The sequence below is a fragment of the Orycteropus afer genome, unplaced genomic scaffold (genome assembly GCF_000298275.1).
Source record: "Orycteropus afer afer isolate SDZICR_OR568_19922 unplaced genomic scaffold, OryAfe1.0 scaffold00027, whole genome shotgun sequence".
In the NCBI taxonomy this organism is placed as follows: domain Eukaryota; kingdom Metazoa; phylum Chordata; class Mammalia; order Tubulidentata; family Orycteropodidae; genus Orycteropus; species Orycteropus afer.
This window is the reverse complement of record NW_006921614.1, coordinates 2,971,267-2,991,636: the sequence shown is the minus strand read 5'-3', so window position 1 is coordinate 2,991,636 and position 20,370 is coordinate 2,971,267. Positions and strand designations below refer to the sequence as shown.

At 40.8% G+C, this 20,370-nt stretch overlaps 1 protein-coding gene across 1 annotated transcript in view; it reads left to right on the top strand.

Moving 5' to 3' along the window:
- BMP6 (bone morphogenetic protein 6) overlaps nucleotides 1-20,370 on the top strand; it is a 270,968-nt gene that overhangs the window by 201,541 nt on the left and 49,057 nt on the right. Inside the window, exon 2 of the mRNA XM_042783701.1 lies at nucleotides 15,106-15,298. Within this exon, the coding sequence (XP_042639635.1) occupies nucleotides 15,106-15,298 (193 nt within the window). The remainder of the gene's footprint in view (nucleotides 1-15,105; nucleotides 15,299-20,370) is intronic.

The following is a 20,370-nucleotide window of genomic DNA, read 5'->3' as shown; positions in this document are numbered from 1 at the left end:
GCCCAACCTTCCTTCTGAGGAGTGGCTGGTGGGTTTGAACCACCAGCCTCCTGGTTAGCAGTCAAGTGCCTTAGCCACTATGCTACCAGAGCTCCCTTTATTTGCCTAGTCCCACCTAATCATTTTGCGAGAGTTAGGAAGACTACAGGCCATATTAAGTAATTTACTATGGCCATGTTAAGTAATTTACTAGCTGCAGATCACCTCCTGGATCTTCTAGCCATTGAGTCTTTCTTACTTGAAAGATTAACCTCCCCCTTCCAATCATACTACCAGTCAAAACAATCATTATCAGTTAACCTTTTGGTAGGGCAAAAAGTCCTCAGGGTGACGTTGCTTGGGTACCAGCCATTCAGGTCTGCTGCAGGTATCCATCTGATCTAATCAGATTCTCCAAAATCTTTCTGGTGGCTGACAAAATTTAACCCTTTTGTGACCCATGAGACACATAGTGCTCGCTTGTGTTTCCCACCTCTGGAGTTTAGTGGGAAGTTGCTATCCCACTTTTAGTGCATGTTGTCTTCTAGTGAGGAGTTCTGGTGGCACAATAGTTAAGATATTTGGCTGCTAACCAAGGAGCTCTGGTAGCATAGTGCCTAAAGCACTTGACTGCTAACCAGAAGGCTGACAGTTCAAACCCACCAGCCACTCCTCAGAAGGAAGATGGGGCAATCTACTTCCATAGTGATACTGCCTTGGAAACCCAAGGAGGGGTCGCTATGAGTCGGATCCGACTCGACGGCACATAACAACAGCAACAACAACAACCAAGAAGTTGGTGGTTTGAACCTACCAGCTGCCCCACCGAATAAAGATCAGGCAGCCTGCTTCTATAAAGATTTGCTGACTTGGAAAACCTGTGTGGCAGTTCTGTTCTATAGGGTTTCTATGTGTTGGAATCGACTCTATGGCACTGGGCAGTGGGGCCATCTGGTGGGTGCCTGTATAACTGTGTGAATCTGAAGAAATAGCCTTGATCCCAGCAACCCAGTGGCATTCACTGCTTGGGACATATGTATCCCACTAACTGTATCAAAATCCATATTCATGAAAAACAGTTTTTCATTTCATTTAAAATGCCTTCAGTTACTGAAAACACATGGTTTCAACAAAAATATCAAAGCAGAAAATTATTTGGTCTTGGAAGGGTTAGCCAAGAGAAGATTATTCCCTTGCTCTGAGTCTCTTGAGGTATCAGCATAATGTTAAATTTCCCCTACTACCAAAGCAAACCAAACTCAATGCCATGAAGTTGGATCTGACTCATAGCGACCCCTCCTTGGGTTTCCAAGGCAGTATCACTACAGAAGTAGATTGCCTTCCTTCCAAGGAGTGGCTGGTGGGTTTGAACTGCCAGTCTTCTGGTTAGCAGTCAAGAGCCTTAGACTCTATATCATAAACTATATATTAATTTCTTTACCTTTAGCTATTATTTCTGCTTCCTTCCATTTGTCATTTATTTTTACCCAAACTTTTCCACGTTGAAAAGAGACATCATCTTCAACTGCTATGCCAGTCCATATTGCTGGTAGCAAGACCAGTCTAGCAGGTGCTTCCACTTCAGTTCACTTGCATTCATGTTGGGTGTTTCCACCACTAGGCAATACGGCAGTTTGCAACTCCAATTTTGCCAGATGGGAAGCAGGTACAATCCATCCCTTTAGGCCCTTGGGAATTCTGACATGCAGGTTCAAGGAATCAGTCTGTTGCTTAGGGATCACTCCTGCTTCTAGCACTCACAGCTGAATCCCTGGTCTAGGGACCACAGCATCTTGCAGGGGAAAATGCAATTTCAGGTGATATGGGGAAGAACTGTAAAGTGGCATTAGCATCTTCCCCAACCTCTCTTCCCCAGATTCCCCACAGAAACATGAGAAGCTATCCAGTGGTGATCCTCCCTTTGCCCTCCTCATGTTGAGTGTGAGCACACACTCATGAAGGCATGTGAGTCAGCCTTTAATGCTTTTATCTCCCCGTTTTAGATAAATAGTTTAATTGCCCATTTCAATTCTCTATCAAACCATTACTCTGAGGGTGGTATGGAATATTGTATGTCCATTTAATATGTTTTTGATCCATGACTGCACCTTGTGGGCTGTGAAGTGTTCCTTGGTCTAATGAGATATAACTCAGTGGCCCAAATTGATACAGTAGCTTTTGTTCCAATTCCTAAATGGTGTTTTAGGCATTTTCATCTATCATGGGATATTCAAAGCCCAGAGTAAGTAGCTATTCCTGTGAGGACTTATTTGTAGCTACTTGGTGCCACTGATGTCATTGGTCCAATATAATCAACTTGCCAGCTATGTGAAGGGTCTGATCCCCAGGGAGTCTGCCCCATAGCCATCTGCAACCTCTGTATTTCTTGTTGGCAGACCACTCAACAAAAAAACAAACTTACTGCTGTTGAGTTGAGTTGATTCTACTCACAGTGACCCCTCCTTGGGTTTCCAAGGCCACATCTCTACGGAAGTAGACCTAGTCTTCCTTAAGAGGAGTGGCTGGTGGGTTTGAACCACTAGCCTTCTGGTTAGCAGTCGACAGAGAATTCCTTATTGCATTTTGTGTTTTATGGGTACAAGAAGAATGTGTCTAGATTCAACCTATCTCTGCATTACCACAGCACCCCCAGGTCCATTTATTTCATGGTCACAATTGACCACCTCAAGTAAGCATACCAGTGGGTCCACTTGCCAATGACCTTCCAATCCAGGAAGGGGGTTCTTCTGATGGGCATTGACATGTACTACTCTAATGCATCCTCTAAATTCTGAGTGCTTTCACTAGGTCCAAGTCCCCCATAAGTGCCCCTTCAACAGTCCAGTTTTCCATCACCCATTGGCCTGATCATATAGCCAGGCTGTTGGCCATAAATCAGTAAAAATATAAATATGGGCCCTCACCATTGCTCAGTTCTTCCATCATGGATAGGAAGACAGCATACATTCAGCCCATTGAGCTGACCTGTTCTGACCTTCTTCAGTCAGGGTATTTCCATCTGCTGGTCTTAATGCAGCAGTTTTCCACATCAAATATTTTCCATGTTCCCTGAAACTGGCATCTATAAACCAAGCATCCTTCTGCTAGTCAGCATAAAATTCTTCACAGGACACTGTCCATGTAGCAGTGGGCTTTGGCAGCTTTTTACATGGTTCCATGGTAGGATCTATGGGTAAGAAGCTACCTGCTTATGGACATGGTGGGTGCCTCTGTGCATTCCCCCTGTAACTTGTTCTCTTTTTCTCTCTCTCTTAAATTTTTATTGTGATTTGAGTGAAAGTTTACAGAGCAAATTCATTTTCCATACAGCAGTTTATGTATATTTTGTTTCATGACATTGACAATTTCATGACAATTCCCTACAGTGTAACAGCTCTCTTCTCACTCCCCCCCTGTAGGTACCTCTTCCCTTTGTCCTTCCTTCCTATGCATTCCTGCCCCTTCAGCTATCTCCCTGTGCAAATTCTGCCCTTCTGTTTTCCAATGATTGATTGTTCTAAGCAGTGTATCTACCCAATGTAAGTGTTCACCCTATATGCCTATCTGTTGTTTGACTGGAAGCCGTAGGAATGAGTTCAATTCCAGACCTGAAGGGTAAATAAGGGCCATAGTCTCAATGATCTCACCAGGCTCTATCAGACCAGTAAACCTGGTCTTTTTTTTTTTTTTTTTTTTGAAGTTTGTTCTGCATTTTTCTCCCACTATACCCATGATCTCTTGCACTAATCCCTTTCCAAATGGCTGACAGTGGTAGCCGGGCATTGTCTAGTTCTTCCAGTCCATGGTCCATGGTCATATAGGCTAAAGTTTGCATGGTCCACTAGTTCCTTGGACTAATTGTTTACATGTGTCTTTGGTTTTCTTCATCTTCATTGCTCTGGCAAGGAGAGACCTATTGTTGCATCTATATCACTGCTTGCAAGCTTTTAAGACCCCAGCTGCTACTCACCAAAGTAGGATGTGGAACAATATTTTTGTGTACTATGTTGTACCAGTTGAGCTTGTTCTTGTATGAACCATTCCCATTTTATTATGTAACTGTTTTGGGGACTGTCTTCCTTATTAGAATGTATCTCTGACATCACCCAGGACATTACGGATATTTTAGGTCTCATGACAATTTTATGTCTTTCTGTCATTTAGATAGCTTCAATCAACACCTAACTGTAGGCAAATAATTGCTTTCCAAATGACACGTGTCATGCTGCAGCATCTGGAAACTTTCTAGTCCAGAATCCCAGCAGTTGCAGTTGCCTGCCATAGGGCAGCATTCTCAGGTTTTGCCATAAGTTCCACTCTGCAAAAGCTCATAAGAATAAGTGTGACATACACCTCCAAAATCATGTCTGAGTGTGGATCATAAGATGCTAAAGATAGAGAAAGTGAGATTGCTTTCTGTAATTCAGACATAGCCTGCTGTTGCTCTGTCCCCCTTTTAAATGCAATTTTCTTTCAAGTGGTTTTGTGGGTAGGAGCCAACAATATTCCCAGATGTGGAATATGCATTCTCCAGGATCCAAATAGACCAACCAAATGTTGGGCCTCCTTCTTAGTCTTTGGAGTAGGTAGTGACAGGAACTTATTCTTACTTGCTTACAGAATGTCACAGGTGGGTCCTGCCCAAGTTTTCCCAAGAATTTCACTGTTTGGGAAGGGCCCTGGATTTTTTGGCTGGATTTATTAGCCAGCCTCTGTTGGTCATGTGGGCCACCACTCTTTTCAAATTTGCCCTAGTCTCTTCTTTCATGTTTTAAATTAATATAATATAATCAATGTAATGTATTACCATACTTGAAATCTGCACCAAGCCCAAGTCTCTTCTTACCAAACCATAAAAGTGAGTCAGTGAATTCAAATAACTCTGTGGCCAAACATTGAAAGTATATTGAGATCCTTCCCATGTGAAGGCAAACTGCCGCTGACTCTTTTCTGAGATTGGGATGGAGTAAAAGTCATTTACAAGATCAATCACTAAGCACGAGTATCCTTTAGCCTGCTGTATTTTCTGCACTATTGATATCATGTCTGGAACTGAAGCCACCAGTGGCACTACTTTATTTAGGCCTCCTCCATTAACCTTTTTTCATGGGCCATAAGGGGCTGTTACACAGAGAATTTCTTGGCGCCAATACTCCAGCCTTTAGCGTGTCTTTAATCAAGGAGTAATCTCCTTTGGTCCACCAGGTATCCTATATTGTTTCAAAGTAACAACTTAGTGGGTTCAGGCAATTCTAATGGTTCCTGTTTAGCATGTCCAATCAATACTGGCCTAAGGACAGACTTGCACCCTTTTGGTTTTACTGTATCAGGTAAAGGAAGTGTTCCTCAATTAGACATAATACCCTTACAAAAAATTCAGTTATGGGAGATACAGCTACTTCACACAACCAAAAACCAACCAAACACTGCCATACAGTCAGATCTGACTCATAGCAACCCCTCCTTGGGTTTCCGTGGCAGTATCACTACAGAAGTAAATTGCCCAATCTTCCTTCTGAGCAGTGGCTGGTGGGTTTGAACCACCAGCCTTCTGATTAGCAGTCACATGCCTTAAGCACTAGGCCACCAGAGCTCCTTCCTCTAGACTAGGATGAAGAAAAGGGACTTGTTTAGCCCTCTTTAACATTATAGGACCAGCAGGAGTTTCTGTTGGTCCACCCATTTCTCATTAACCATTTAAAAATCTCCATACTGCTGGAGTAAGTTCTTTCTCCATTGCCTCTTCCCATTCTCCTATGAATCACCCTTATGTTTCTTGCATCTGTAAGACCCATGTGGGGAAGCTGTGTGCCAACAGATCTGATGAGGCTTCTTGGATTGTTGGTTTGTTTTACAGTAGCAAAGTTACTTGGGGGTGACCTTGATTACTATATCTACTGTGACCTGTATAAGGGGCTTACTCATTGGATGATCACCTAAATCCATTTCAGCATGGCATGCGTAAGAAGCACATCAGCTGCTTCCTCTGGAGTATTCCATGTGGTACTTAGAAGGGATGAGGGGCAAAATTTACTGACAATTTTACCCAGTCCACTAGGCTGGCCATTCCACAGTGTTAACCTGCTGTGTAACTGGATCTTGTATCAACATTCATGGCTGTTCCCTAGTGAATTGTGGGCTTTGGTTCAACCTAAACATATTCTTCCATTCTGCAGCATTCAAAACTAAAGACATTACTCCTAAATTAATTGCTCTCATAATCCATTTTAGTAATTGTTCCTCAGAAAGCCGATGACACTGATCTACACATTGAAGCAACTCCATTACAATGTACCCCTGGTTTCACTAGTTTCTTGGTTTTTGCCTGTTCCCCTCCCAGACTACCTTCTTGAGGACCAATGCTTGTAGAGGTACTTTTTTTAAATCCCGTTCAGAAACCAAGGTTCCTCATTTTTTTCCCTTTCCTGGTTAGCCCTGAGACTAGTGATGTACTTCTGACTAGACCAGATCTGGATTTAGTTCAGTACTGTAAGTCATTCTTTTTCCTTGCCATTGCAGCTATTGCTGGTAACAGCAACCAAGGAATTGTATGTCTCACCCTTTCCTTATCACCCTGTATTTCTTTATGTATCTGACTAGCCAATTCCTCAGGAGTTAGACCCACCACTCCTACTTCCTATGAATAGCTTTAGCCTTGGGTAACTGATTGCAGCACAACAGCTGCTTCAATCCATAGGGTTTTTTTTTTAAATCCCATTCAGAAACTAAAGGTTTCTCATTCCCGTTTATCCCCTTTTTATTTCCCAAAACTACATATTCCAGTGAGTCTGGGCTTATTACACAGAATCTCACCATTCTTACACCAACTAAATGAATAATTTCTTTTATAAGGATTGGCACTGAGGTTAAAGATATCCCAGATGCCCAACTTTTCCAAACTGCTGTAGTTCCTGTGGTAGTTAAGGTTGTGTGTCAACTTGACTGGGCCTGGTTGAGTGGCTGGACAGCTCAATGTAGTTATTCCCCATGGTGAGATTGGTAATTAACTCTGTGATAGAATCTATTGGAGCAGCTGAGTAGCTGCTTTGGGTATGTGGTCTGCTTCCTATATATAAGAAACAGCTTTGGGAGCGGTCTCCAGCTTATGGCACACTTGAACCCTTCATGGAGCCGAGTTGTTCAGCAGCCTGCCATGCTCTGCCAACTTTGGGCCTTTAAATAGATTTGAATTAATGGCCTGCTATGTGGTTTGGTGACATTTGTACTGTGCCTTTTTACTTGTCAACCTTTGGCTTGTCAGTGTCAACAGCCAGCAGGTGTCTGAATGAAGAAAAGCCTCTAGCTTCAGTGGGCTGGGAGCAGGAGGCAGAGCTGAAGCCCAAGGTTGAGGGACCTTCACCCAGCCTTAGAGCCTGGCACTTTGAACTCACACTTAAAGCCTCCAAACTGTAAGAGAATAAACTCCTGTTTGTTCAAGTCATCCCATTTGTGCTATATTCTTGTCAGAGCAGTACTAGGTAACCAGAACAACTCTGTCATCTCTAACATCAACTACTCCCCCTCTTCTCAGTACTCTCCATCTAGTCTTTGAGTTTTATAACATCTCACAGAATTCACAAACCATATTTATAGTTAAGTAGGGAGCTCTGGTAGCATAATGGCTAAGGTACTTGACTGCTAACCAGAAGGCTGGCGGTTCAAATCCACCAGCCACTCCTCGGAAGGAAGATGGGACAATCTACTTCCGTAGTGATACTGCCTCAGAAACCCGAGGAGGGGTCGCTATGAGTCAGGTCCGACTTGACGGCACATAACAACAACAACAACAAGTTTACTAAGGAAATATAAATACAACTTGGAATCAGGAACAACTCAGAAGTAACAGAACAACTCAGGATACAGTTCTTGATTAGGGCAGTTTCTTCTCATCCTCTGCTGCTGGTCCTGCGTGGGACTTTGTTGAGCAAGTGTTACAGCTCTTCTACTGCAGCCATCTAGCACCAGTCTCTTGGTTCCTGCAATTGTGCTCTTGTTACTGCTGCACCACTGTCTCTCACTGTTTTCTGCATTACAGTTCCTCTCTCTCCCTGTAGCTCCCGTTAAGCCTAGTGGGATGGCAAAACTGACCACTCCTCATTAGGGTTCCATATACCTTATTTATGTGGTTCTACCCCCAAAAGGGTTCCATGAACCTTATATGCATTTGCAGCAAGCTGTCCAATCCTTGAGGTGGGCCACAAGCACCTTGTTTGCATAGTCCCACCCAATCATTGTTTAGAAGTCACAAAAATTATGGCTAGAAGAATGAAACATATACTAGTATCTTGTTTAGCATCACACAGTTAACAAAAAGGAAAGCTGGGCTACAAACCAGCTTTACAATTTGATACTTTTTCAATACTCTACCAAACCAAACCAAACCAAACTCACTGTCATCGAGTCAATTCCAACTCATAGCAACCCTCATTGGGTTTCTGAGGCTATAAATCTTTGCAGAAACAGACTGCCATGGAGTGACTGATGGGTTTGAACAACTGACCTTTGGTTAGAAACTAAATGTCTTAACCACTACACATCAGAGCTCCTGTAAACACTCTTAGCTACCACTAAATTGTACAAAAAACCTGGCACCACCGGCTTGATAAGCCTAATGCTAAGAGGTGACAAAATAAGTACTAAGAACTAAATTAAAAACTCGCCTCTCTCCTTTTCCTTCCTTCTCCTTGCGACCGAACTCTCCAGAATTATATAGCTTGAAGAGGGAGTTGCTAAGCTCATTGGAAATATTACTAGTTTTCCCATCGAGGTCTGCAAATGCATGCATAGGTAGTCCCTAGATTACAAACAAGTTCCATTTTTTAAGTTTAATTTGTACATAAGTTGGAAGAGTTAGATACAGTTTGTATCTAACATCTTAGTCAATATTTGTCTTAGTATATAGTGTACTGTTCTATGCATAAAAAACATTAAAGAAGCACTTCCAGTACACTGAAACATCTTTAACATAATAATATAGTAATAATAAAAATGTTTGATGTGCATTGCAAAGTAACACCCATTTATTATTATAAACCATTTTATATACCTCATTTTTTTTTTCTCATCAAGACTCCCAACACCATTGTTCTGTCTTTACCCTGAAGACACAATGCCCAGATTTTTGCTTAAGTATGGTGAAATTCTTGCTCTGTCCTCCATGTTGTACCTGAATCAGCTGAGGATACTCATTTATCAATTTTTGTGCTTTGCCCAAAATATGTAGAAGTGAATTCGTAATTATTGCCTATTTCAATTTAAGAAAATAAAATTGTAAAATGAAAAAATAATTCAGGTTTTTTTTACCCTAAATGTGTTTTCTTAGGCAACCTATTTAAGGATTTCAAATTTTTAATATAATAGGTATTACAGAGTTGGTTCATAACTATGGGATGTATGTAAGTTGGATATTCATAACCTGGAGTGTGCCTGAATAGGCAATGATCTGATTTTATTTACTTATTTTATCCTACAAAAGATGCTAGGTAGTGTAAATAGTTGATATGCTTGGCTGCTAGCCAATTGGTTGGAGGTTCAAGTCCACCCAGGGGTGCCTTGAAAGAAAGGCCTAGTGATCTATTTCTGACAAATAAATGATTATAAACCCTGTGGAGCACAGTTCTACTCTGAAACCCTGGGGTCTCCATAAATTGGAATTGACTTAATGCAATTGATTTTGTTTATTTAGTTTTTATGTGATGTTACTGACGCACAGTGTAAATTCAAAAGAATGGGAGAGAAAGGAAGAATTGTACACATAGTTCAGTGATTGGTGGCTGAAGTAACATGGGGAAAAAAGTAGTATAGTTTTGAGCTAAGATGTATAGAGAGAGATTCAGAAGATTGTATTGTCAGGGGATTGGTCAAGGAGCTTGAAAGGAGGTGGGTAGCAATCAGAATTTGAGGAATAAGGAGACTCTCCTCATAGAATGGTAAAGAAAATGCAGAAGAAAGTTTAGAATGCTTCAGATAATGTCTTTGTTGAGAAGAAAGGGGAAAATGCACTTATAAGGCAATGAGTTCCAATTGCACAGTGTAATAATATGAATCCTTTGAACTATGTTTCTATTTATCATTTTTAGGTTCTTTATCTATTTTTCCCATCTGTCTGTGAGCATTTGCCAGTATTTTTCCTTAGTCATACATATTGCCTCCCAGCATTGCATAATTCTTATTGCATGCACAGTCACATTTCTCTTTTCACTCTATTACCCTCTCTTCTTTCCTTTCCTGTCTTCTTCTCTCTCCTTATGTTAGTTGTCTATTACTGCTTAACAAACCACCCAAAATAGTGGGTTTAACAACAATGTAATTGTCTTTCATGCTCTTTGTGAATTGACTGGGCTCAGCTGGGTGGTTTTTGCTTTAGGTCTCTCATGTAATTGTAATCACATGGTTGCTGGGCTGGAGTTATCCAAAGTCTCTACAGAGCTAGACATCTAGGAAAGCTCTTTTACTAACATGTCTGATGCGTCAGCTGATGTGGTTTGGGGTTGGTCACACAGTTTTCTCTCTCTCCCCATGCAACCTCTCTACATGGTTAGCTTGGGCTTCCTCACAGCATGAAGTTTCAGGGTAGTGGACTAAATACATACTAGTTGCCATCAAGTAGTCTCAGACTCTTGGTGACCCACATGTGTCAGAGTAGAAGTGTGCCCCATAGGGATTTCACCTGGCTGATTATTTAGAAGTAGATAATCAAGCTCATCTTTCAAGGCACCTCTGGGTGGACTTGAACTTGAAACAAACATTTCAGTTAGCAACCAAGCCCATTAAACTGTTTGCATCACCCAAGGACTCTTCAAATTGAATGGCCCCTGAGCCCAGGAAGTCAATTTAGAGATGGTGTTCCAACTTGAAGAGAAGTAGAGATAATGAAATATTGGCAGCAAGGACATCAAGTATGAGGCAGTTGTGACAGTTTAGGTGAATGACAGTTATCTCCAGGATAGTGGCTGTGGAAAACCAAAGGAGCAGCATATTCAAGAGACACTGAGGAAATAATATGGACAAGACACAACTGATCAGTTGGTGTGGAGAACTAGGGTAAAGGAATAGTTGAGAATGACTAAAGAATGTAGTCAATAGACTCTGGTAAATAGTGGCTGCAATATCAAAGAGGATTTCAGAAACAGGAAGTGGTTTGAGGAAGATGGTGAGCAGTTTGTTCCCTCCAGTGAATTTGAGATACTGGTGTGACATCTAGATGGAGAAGCAAGTTGGGACTGTGGGAATGATGTTAGGAGGGAGGTCCAAACAAATTGCTTTGGAATTTGTCCATATAGAGTCATAGCTAGAGCCACTCCTGTGGATTGGGCTGTGGAGGAAGAAATTGAAGATAGAGCTTTACAGAACTTCTAGGGAGTGAGAGGATGAAGAGGAAACAATGAAACAGTCAGAGAAGAAAAATTAGAATAGTCTTGTGTCATAGAGGCCAAAGAAGGAAGAGACTTTTAAGAGGGAAGTGAGTTATCAGTAGCATGAAATGCAATAGGAAAGTAAATAAAAAATCTGTGGGCATTGAGTCGATTCTGACTCATAGCAACGCTATAGGCTGTAATCTCTACAGAAGCAGACTACCACATCTTTCTCCTTCTGAGTGGCTGGTGGGTTTGAACTGTCAACCTTTCAAATAGTAGCTGAGTGCTTAACCACTGTGCTACCAGGGGACCTAGAAAATTAAATAGCAACAATAAAATACTGATATTAACTGTATATTAGGGGCTTCCTATATGCCAGCCTCTCATCTAAGCACTTACATTAATTTATTTAAGCCTCATAACCACCCTATGAGGTAGTTATTACTGTTGTTCTCATTTTACGGACAGGGAAACTGAAAACAGAGAGATAAGCAACTTAGCCAAAGTCACACAGCTGGTGAGATGCAGCATCTATTGGCTCTAAGATCCATATTCTTACAAAAATACCACATATCTGTTTAAAGGGTTAGTTTGTTTCTGATATAAACCTGTATTTTGTATCCACATGTCCTAAGTTGGTTATTATTCCTGGTTTTTACTCACTGTTCTCTGGAGAACACAAAAATCATTGTTCCATGTGTAAGAATGTGAAGAATGTTAATACGTGTTTAGTAATTCATTTTGGATCTATGAAGATAGATTTTTTTTTTTTTTTTTCCCCACATTCTACGTCCTTGCTATTCAGGGAATCCATGACCCCAATTAAAAAAAAAAAAAAAAAACCTGTTGATGTTGAGTTGACTAAATCACAGGGACCTAGTGTGTGTCAGAGTAGAACTGTCCTCCATGAGGTTTTCAATGGCTAATTTTTTGCAAGTAGATCATCAGGACTTTCATCTAAGGCACATCTGGGTGGACTCAAACTTCCAACCTTTCAGTTAGCAGCCAAAAGCCACCCAGGAATTCATCACTCCTTGGCATAGCAGCTGTCTTTCTTCAGATGAGCCTTCCAAGAAATCTAAGTGGAAGAAAGCTCAGAGCTTCTTATGACCTAGCCTGAAAGTCATGTAGCACCATTTCTGCTACAGTCTATTGGTCCAAGGCAGGTCACAGAGGCAGCCCAGGAGAAGGGACCATCCATTATTGTGGATTCAGGAGGTGTGGTTTATTTGGATGTGGGGGGAGGACACCTCTCCAAAGACTATTTACCATGATTTTCACTTATTGGAATTTCTGTCCCTTTCTCCATTCCTAAGAGCTCTGGTGGTATAGTGGTTAAGTCATTTGGCTGCCAACTAAAAGGGTGGTGGTTTGAATCCATCAGCTGCTCCATGGAAGGAAGATGAGGCAGTCTGCTTCCATAAAGATTTACCTCCAATGGGGGTTGCTATCAGTTGGAATGGACTCAATAGCGGTGAGTTTTGAGTTCTCTATTTCTGCTTCATGTCTGTATATTCTTCCTAATTGCTTGTTAACAGAGATTTACAACGTCTTAGAATTCTAATGTATGCTGTCAAGTGAATCTGAAGAAATGTATTTTCACTTAGCTCTATTAAAATCAGTCACTGAAAAGGCCCTGTAGTAAGGTTCAATGACTGTTTTTTAGAACGTCTCTTTGGGAAATCAGATTTGATTCACTTTTTAACCAATGATGATAACATATCAGACTTAAAGGCAGATCAGTTTTAGGGAAAAGTGATACGCCGTCATGTGTGGGTGTCCTTGGGTGAACTTCACAACAATATTGCTTTTCATGCTTAGCCATTAATTAGAAAGCCTGCTTTCTGGTTGAGACTGAACCATGATTTGCTTTCTGATTGGATCACTTTCTACTTATATTCAAGCTCTTACGTAAGCCACAGCTCGTTGTTTTTGTTTTGTTTTTAACCTCCAAAATACAAAGAGAGAAAACTTGAATCTAAAAGATTTGTTGCACAGTCACATGGCCATTTCAGAAATGCTTTATTTAAGGCCTGGTATACATGGCTTAACTTCCCATAGCTTCTGCAAATTCCATTGAGAGCTTAGATTCTTCTCAAGAGTTATTGACTTTTTGTTTTGTAAAAGAAGCACCATTTTCTGTGGTGATTATGGACAATAATACATGTGGGAGTAAATGGGGATTTGGAAGTGGCAAATAATTTGATATTTTTTTCTACCCACAAGCCCTGGGAAAGCACTACCATAAAGGATTAATTTGCTCATGAGATTTCATTGTGGTTGTCATTAAGAAAAAACTCACAGGACCAACAGGGCAGAACTGTTTCAATTCTGGGGAAAACAGGCAGGGATTTATGGTGGGAAACAACAGAACATTCTTTTTGTTTTTTTCACAAAGATTATGAGTTAAGCATTTGAGGTTTGATAGCATTTCTCTCACAAAGCACTTTCTAGAGACACCTTAAGGCTAACTGTGAAAAAATGATCATCAGTAATTGCAGTTTTCTGTAATTTGCTTTCATGAAGGAAAAGATTTTATTTAAAAAAATTAGACTCAATTCTCTCCCCCCATTTTTCTTTTCCAATTCAAACCATTGCAAAATTGCAAAATGTTTCATTTGTGATTTACCTCCACACCTCTTTTCTTATACTTGGGTTCTGTAAGTAGATGAATGAAGGCTCCGGCAGCTTCTCAGTACAAAAACTCTCTCTCTTCCAAATATTTCTGCCTCAAAAGACACTAGTTTAACTCATCACCATGGAGCTGAATCCAATTCATAGCAACCCCCATTGGATTTCCGAGGCTGTAAATCTTTATGGAAGTAGATTGCCCCATCTTCCTTCCTCAGAGCGGCTGTTGGGTTTGAACCGTTGACCTTCTGGTTAGAATCCAAATGCCTTATTCCCACTATACCACCAGAGTTCTTTCAGATGACACTAGTAGGGGAGAGCATTAACGAGAGCATCATTTTCTGTGAAGCTTTACTCTACACTGAGCAAAATGCCCCCGAACAGTCATCAAAATTTGAGGACCCTTCAAGCTCCAGGTCTAGCTGATATACCCTCCTAACCCTGCTCCCCCTACAGTCTCCTACCACAAGTCTGCTCATGGTTACCACTGATCACATGTACTACTGGTGGTGAGAAAAAACCAACTGGAAGGAGGAAAGGAGCCAAGAGGGAATACCAGTGCCAGTATTGCCAGATGCATTTGTATTCACTATTTCATTAATTCTCACAACATCCCTGTGAAGTCATATTATTCCCATTTTTGTACATGAAGAATGGTCCCTGGGTAGCACAAATGGTTTGCCCTTGACTACTAACCTAAAGGTGGGCGGGTCATACCTACTCAGTGGTGCCAAAGAAGAAAGACCTAGTAGCCTGCTTCCATAAAGATTACAGCCAGAAAAACCCTATGGAGCAGTTCTCAGGGGGTCTCCTAGGGTCTCCATGAATCAGAACTGGGCAGTGGGTTTGGTTTTCTGGCTTGGTACATGAAGAAACTTGAATCCAAGAGTTTAAATAACTTGCATTTGTGCAAATTGTTTAAACTAAATATTTAAAGTACTTAAAATGTAAAAACTTTCTTTAACCCTTGGATAAAATAAAGGATTTTAATCTAAGCCTATTTGACAGCAGAGTCCAGATCCTCCTATTGGTAACTGGTAATCCATTTAAGAAGTAGCATGGGGAACTTTCATGAGGTGAGCCTGTGGCACTTAGTCAAGTAACAAAAGCTGTCACTCTCTCTTGTTTAATCTTATAGTGGAGTACGACAAGGAGTTCTCCCCTCGCCAGCGACACCACAAAGAGTTCAAGTTCAACTTATCCCAGATCCCTGAGGGTGAGGCGGTGACGGCTGCAGAATTCCGAATCTACAAGGACTGTGTTGTGGGGAGTTTTAAAAACCAAACTTTTCTTATCAGCATTTACCAAGTCTTACAGGAGCATCAGCACAGGTATGAAGGCTTAAGGAAGCCCTAAAGGGCGGGGCTGGCCCCGTTTCTCTCTCTGTCATCATGTAACACCATTTGTGTCTGTGGAAGGTGGCTTGCAGTTCAGGGCAGCACATGAAGATGATGGGATATATGATCTGCATGATAGTGTTTGGCTGACAAGAAGATTATTATTAAGTTGAAGGTGTTCCACATAATTTTTCTTTCCTAAGCAAGCTGTGAACGATATATATTTACTATGCATCCTTTGTGATCAGAGAACTATATAATTTTGGGGGGATAAAATGGTTCCCACTGGTGTGTAGTCCCCACAAATGATGGGGAAAGGTAGCTAAAATGAATTCACATACGAAAATTATGTTAAAGATGCTTACAAATGGTACTAATTCAAGCGAAGAAGACAAGGCTTTGTATTTCTGCAAATGTATGTTTATCTGTGAGTGAGTGTGTGAGTGAGTATGTGTGTGTGTTGAATATATTTTATCATCTGGCTACAGGGAACAATAGATTTTTTCTCCATATATCTATATTATTCTTGTTTTCTGAAATGAGACCAGATCCTTTTACAAAAGAGTTGCAACAGATGGTATCCATGGGGCTGCCTAGGAATAAAGAGAAACTTCCATGAGGTGGCTTTGGAGAGCATGGGAGGGTGAAGGCTATGGAGTATTAAGCAGTTAGCTCAGACCTATAGTACTCAAAAAGTAGGCCAAGTAATTTTGAATTTTGCTAGCATTTTGGGGTCAGTTTAGTAGTTCAGCAAGAATTATACACATGATGTACAGATGACTGTTTCTACACAGTTCTCGGAGTGCAGAAGTAGAAACTCAATACAGGATATGATGGTTTAATAGTTAACTCACTGCTGTCAAGTCTGATCTGACTCATAGCGACCTCTTCTTGGGTTTCTGAGGCAGTATCACTATGGAAGTAAATTGCCCAACCTTCCGTCTGAGGAATGGCTGGTTGGTTTGAACCGCCAGCCTTCTGGTTAGCAGTCAAATGCCTTAGGTACTATGCCACCAGAGCTCCTAGATACAAAAAAAAAAAAAAAAAAAAGCAACCCCCTTTGGGTTTCTGAGGTGGTAAATCTTTACAGAAGTAGATTGCCCACTCTTTTTCCACAGAGTGGATGGTGGGTTTGAACTGCAAGCCTTCTGCTTAGCAGTCAAATGCCTTAGACACTATACCACCAGAGCTATAGGAAGATGGAGTTAAAGGAATGGAGTACAGAGGGAGAGGGAGCCCACCTTTACATACTTTCCAAGCAATTTGCTAATTTTAAATCAAATTTGCTAGTTATAAACCAAAAAATAAATTCTTCCTTTTGGTCTTGGAAACCTGCTGACTTCCCAAGAATTTCTAGTTGTTTGGAATGACTTTGGCTTCACCTGAATTTATAGGTTTGTGTGGGCCTGTTATAAATATGCACACTAAAGTGATAATGATTGTTAAGTTGCTTCCAAAAGATTTCTCTTAGTTTGAGAACATCACCAACATCTGGCACCTGTGCATCTTCAAGTCAATAATGGGGGAGGAGCAGGAAGGGCAGATGCTAGGCTTTGGGTGTGTGTTATGGTGTTTTATGTGATATGTGATTTCTTAGCTGGCATAGTTAACAGATAAGTAAAATCTAGCTATTATGATATCTTTCTAATGGACTAAAATTTCAAAATGAAAGAGAAGTTTTCTGATGTCTTAAGATTTTTAGTCTTAAACAAAAGTATCTCCAATGGCATAATTGTTGAGGGTCTATTTGAAAAACAAATTATTTGTTGCTTGACTTTCTTTTTATATTTCAATAAGAATTTGTGTCCAATGATTGTTTGGAAATATTTTAGCCATTGATTTGCAATCTGCCTAATTATTTATGCCATTATATTTCTCTGGCAGGAAGAACCAACTGGTAACTTTTTTTGCTCAGGAATTTGTTTGGAATATCTTATTTTCTCTGTCTTTCAGGGAAACCCTTGTAGTAGAAACAGTAGGTTGGGAGTTATGTGACTCTGGAGTTGTTTTTTTTTTTTTTTTAAATTCTTGTTATTAAATGAAAAAAAAAAAAAGGGATCTTGCAGAACATTTGTGAGGTTTATACTGAACTCCAGCCAAAAAAGAGCAGCTGCCTTGTGCTTAAGATGGTGGTGTCATACTTTCTTGAGGCCAGCAGTGAGTTTGAAAAACAAAATCCCAAATTGTCCCAGCCTTTGATGACTCTCTCTCCAAGCCAAGAACTGCAGCTTCTCTGCCTTCTAGGACAGGAGTGTTGGCTGTTGGATGTGTTTCATTTTTGTACATAAGGAGAGGGGAAGCACTGAAAGAATTGGGAGAATGTCATGCTTTTGAAGGGTTCCAGATTGGCAGGAAGATTTTCTTTTCTTATCTGTAGGCCAGGAGCCCAGGCCTCCGGCTGGCTCCCAACGTTCTTCCAAAGGTCCCCAGACTTAACTGCATGACTCCTTCTGGGGGAAGGGTTTGCTCTCCCATCTGCACCAGCTTGATGTCTTGGCTGGAAACGATTCTCTTGGCTTGTGAAGAAACTTATTTGTCTAATCCATGTTTAAGTGAAATTTTTAGTATTTGATAGATTCACTTAACAAATGTTTGTGTTGCAAAATAGTTGGCTGCTTTGAAAAAGAAAAAAAATAAATAAAGTCAGGTTTTTGAATGCTGAGTCATCCACTCAGCTGAGGCTGGAGAAGTTATGTGTTGGGCCTCCAGATAGAAAAAGCTAGGAAGCCCCACCAAGGAGGATTAGAAAAGGTTCTTCATAGATGGGCCTTTTTGTGAACTCTGCAGAAATATGTTCCTTTGACTGATAAGAGGTGATTGGACCAGGTAAGTTAAAAAAAAGTGGTAATTTGAGTAGAGAGTGCTTTTAATAGGAGCAAGGAAGCATTTGATACTTTTTTCAAAACCCGAGAATAAAACCTGGAGAAGACTCTGAATTATGAAAAGATCTGAAGCAACCCGATTGGAGTATGATCAGCAGCTGAATATTTTGCACGGTGAAGGCCCTTGCACTTAATTTCTTAAGATTACTCTTTTGGGATTGTGTGGTATTAGTTTTTAAGTAGGGTTAGTGTTAACCTTTGGTGTTATAAATCACTATCTTTATGATGACACTGGTAAAAATTTGCATTCATACAGTGGTTAAAGCATTTGGCTGCTAACCAGAAAGTCAGCTGTTTGAACCCACCACCTGCTCCCCAGGAGAAAGATGAGGCAGTCTGCTTCCGTAAGATTCACAGGCTTGAAACCCTATGGGGGCAGTTCTACTGTGTCCTATAGGATCAATATAAGTCATAATCAACTTGATGGCAGTGGGTTTTGAGATAGGCAGAAGAGACTGAGGTTACCTTTTAGAGAATGAATCATGGTATATATGAATTTTGCCAAGTCCAAATGTTGTTGTTATGTGCCATCGAGTCGGCCCTGACTCATAGCGACCCCTCCTTGGGTTTCCAAGGCAGTATCACTACAGAAGTAGGATTGCCCAACCTTCCTTCCGAGGAGTGGCTGGTGGGTTTGAACCGCCAGCCTTCTGGTTAGCAGTCAAGTGCCTTAGGCACTATGCTACCAGAGCTCCTAAAATTTTCCATAAAGATTTGCCACCTTGGAAACCCAATGGGGGTTGCTATGAGTCGGAATCAATTCGATGGCAGTGGGTTTGATTTTTTGTTTTTTTATGCTTCCTGAAGTTGCCCCAAAGACATGGGGACAGTCCCAGGGTAAAGGTGAAGTGTCAGAAAGAGGTAATCAGTCTTTTGTGGATACAGTCTCCTTGTGGCATCCTTCCCTGTCCCCCACTTCCTTAGCTTTGATGCAAGTAGCCCTTCTGTTTGGATGGCAAATGAGACAGTTCTGTTGGTGAAAAGTACCAGGCCTTGGTACTTTGGCTTTCCAGGCTTCTCTAAGGAAAACTTTTGAACCGACTAAAAAGTAGAATAGGAATGGGAAAAAAAAATCATGTCAACTGGCAGAAATTCTATTTCTCTTATTGGAACCCTGATGTTTGTAAGCCTGTGATGGCAGTACCTGGTGCCTTTATACCTAGATGTTGTAGTCGAACGTTACTACTGATATGCACACCCTGGAAGTGAATGTTTTCCTCATCTATAAATTGGAGTTCATGATGCCCATCCTGTCTGCTTTGGAGTTTTATAAGGAGCAAATGAAATCACGATGTACCAAAGGGCTTTTTAGTTTATATAATACAGTGAAAATATTAATATCATTGAAACCTACTTCTTTAATCCCAGAGGATTCATTTGGTATTTGTTTAAAATATGTTGTTGTTAGGTGCCATTGAATTGATTCTGACTCATAGTGACCTTGTGTACGATAGAATGAAACAGTGCCCAGTCCTGTGCCATCCTCACAATCATCGCCAGGCTTGAGCCCATTGTTGCAGCCACTGTGTCAATCCATCTTATTGAGAGGTCTTCCCATTTTTCACTCACTCTCTACTCTACCAAGCAGTTATCCTTCTCCAGAGATGGGTCCTTTCTGACAACATGATCAAAGTACGTGAGATGAAGTCTATCCATTCTCACTTGTAAGGAGCATTACAGCTGTACTTCTTGCCAGAGAGATTTGTTTGTTTTTCTAGCAGTCCATGGTATATTCAATATTTTTCACCAACACCACAATTCAAATGCATTCTTTTGTGGTCTTCTTTATTCATTGTCCAGCTTTCACATGTATATGAGGCTATTGAAAATATCAAGGCTTGGGTTAGGCACACTGTAAGCTTCACAGTGACATCTTTGCTCTATAACGCTTCAGATAGGTCTTTTGCAGCAGACTTACAAACATGTCATATGATTTCTTAACTGCTGCTTCTATGGGTATCGATTGTGGACGTAAGTAAAATGAAATCTTGAACTTCAATCTATTCTCTATTTATTGTGATGTTGCTTATCACTCTAGTTGTGACAATTTTTGTTTTCTTTCTGTTGAGGTGTAATCCGTGCTGAAGGCTGTAGTCTTTGATCTTCATCAGTAAGTACTTCAAGTCTTCTTCACTTTCAGTAAGCAAAGTTGTATCTGTACATCACAGATTGTTAATGAATCTT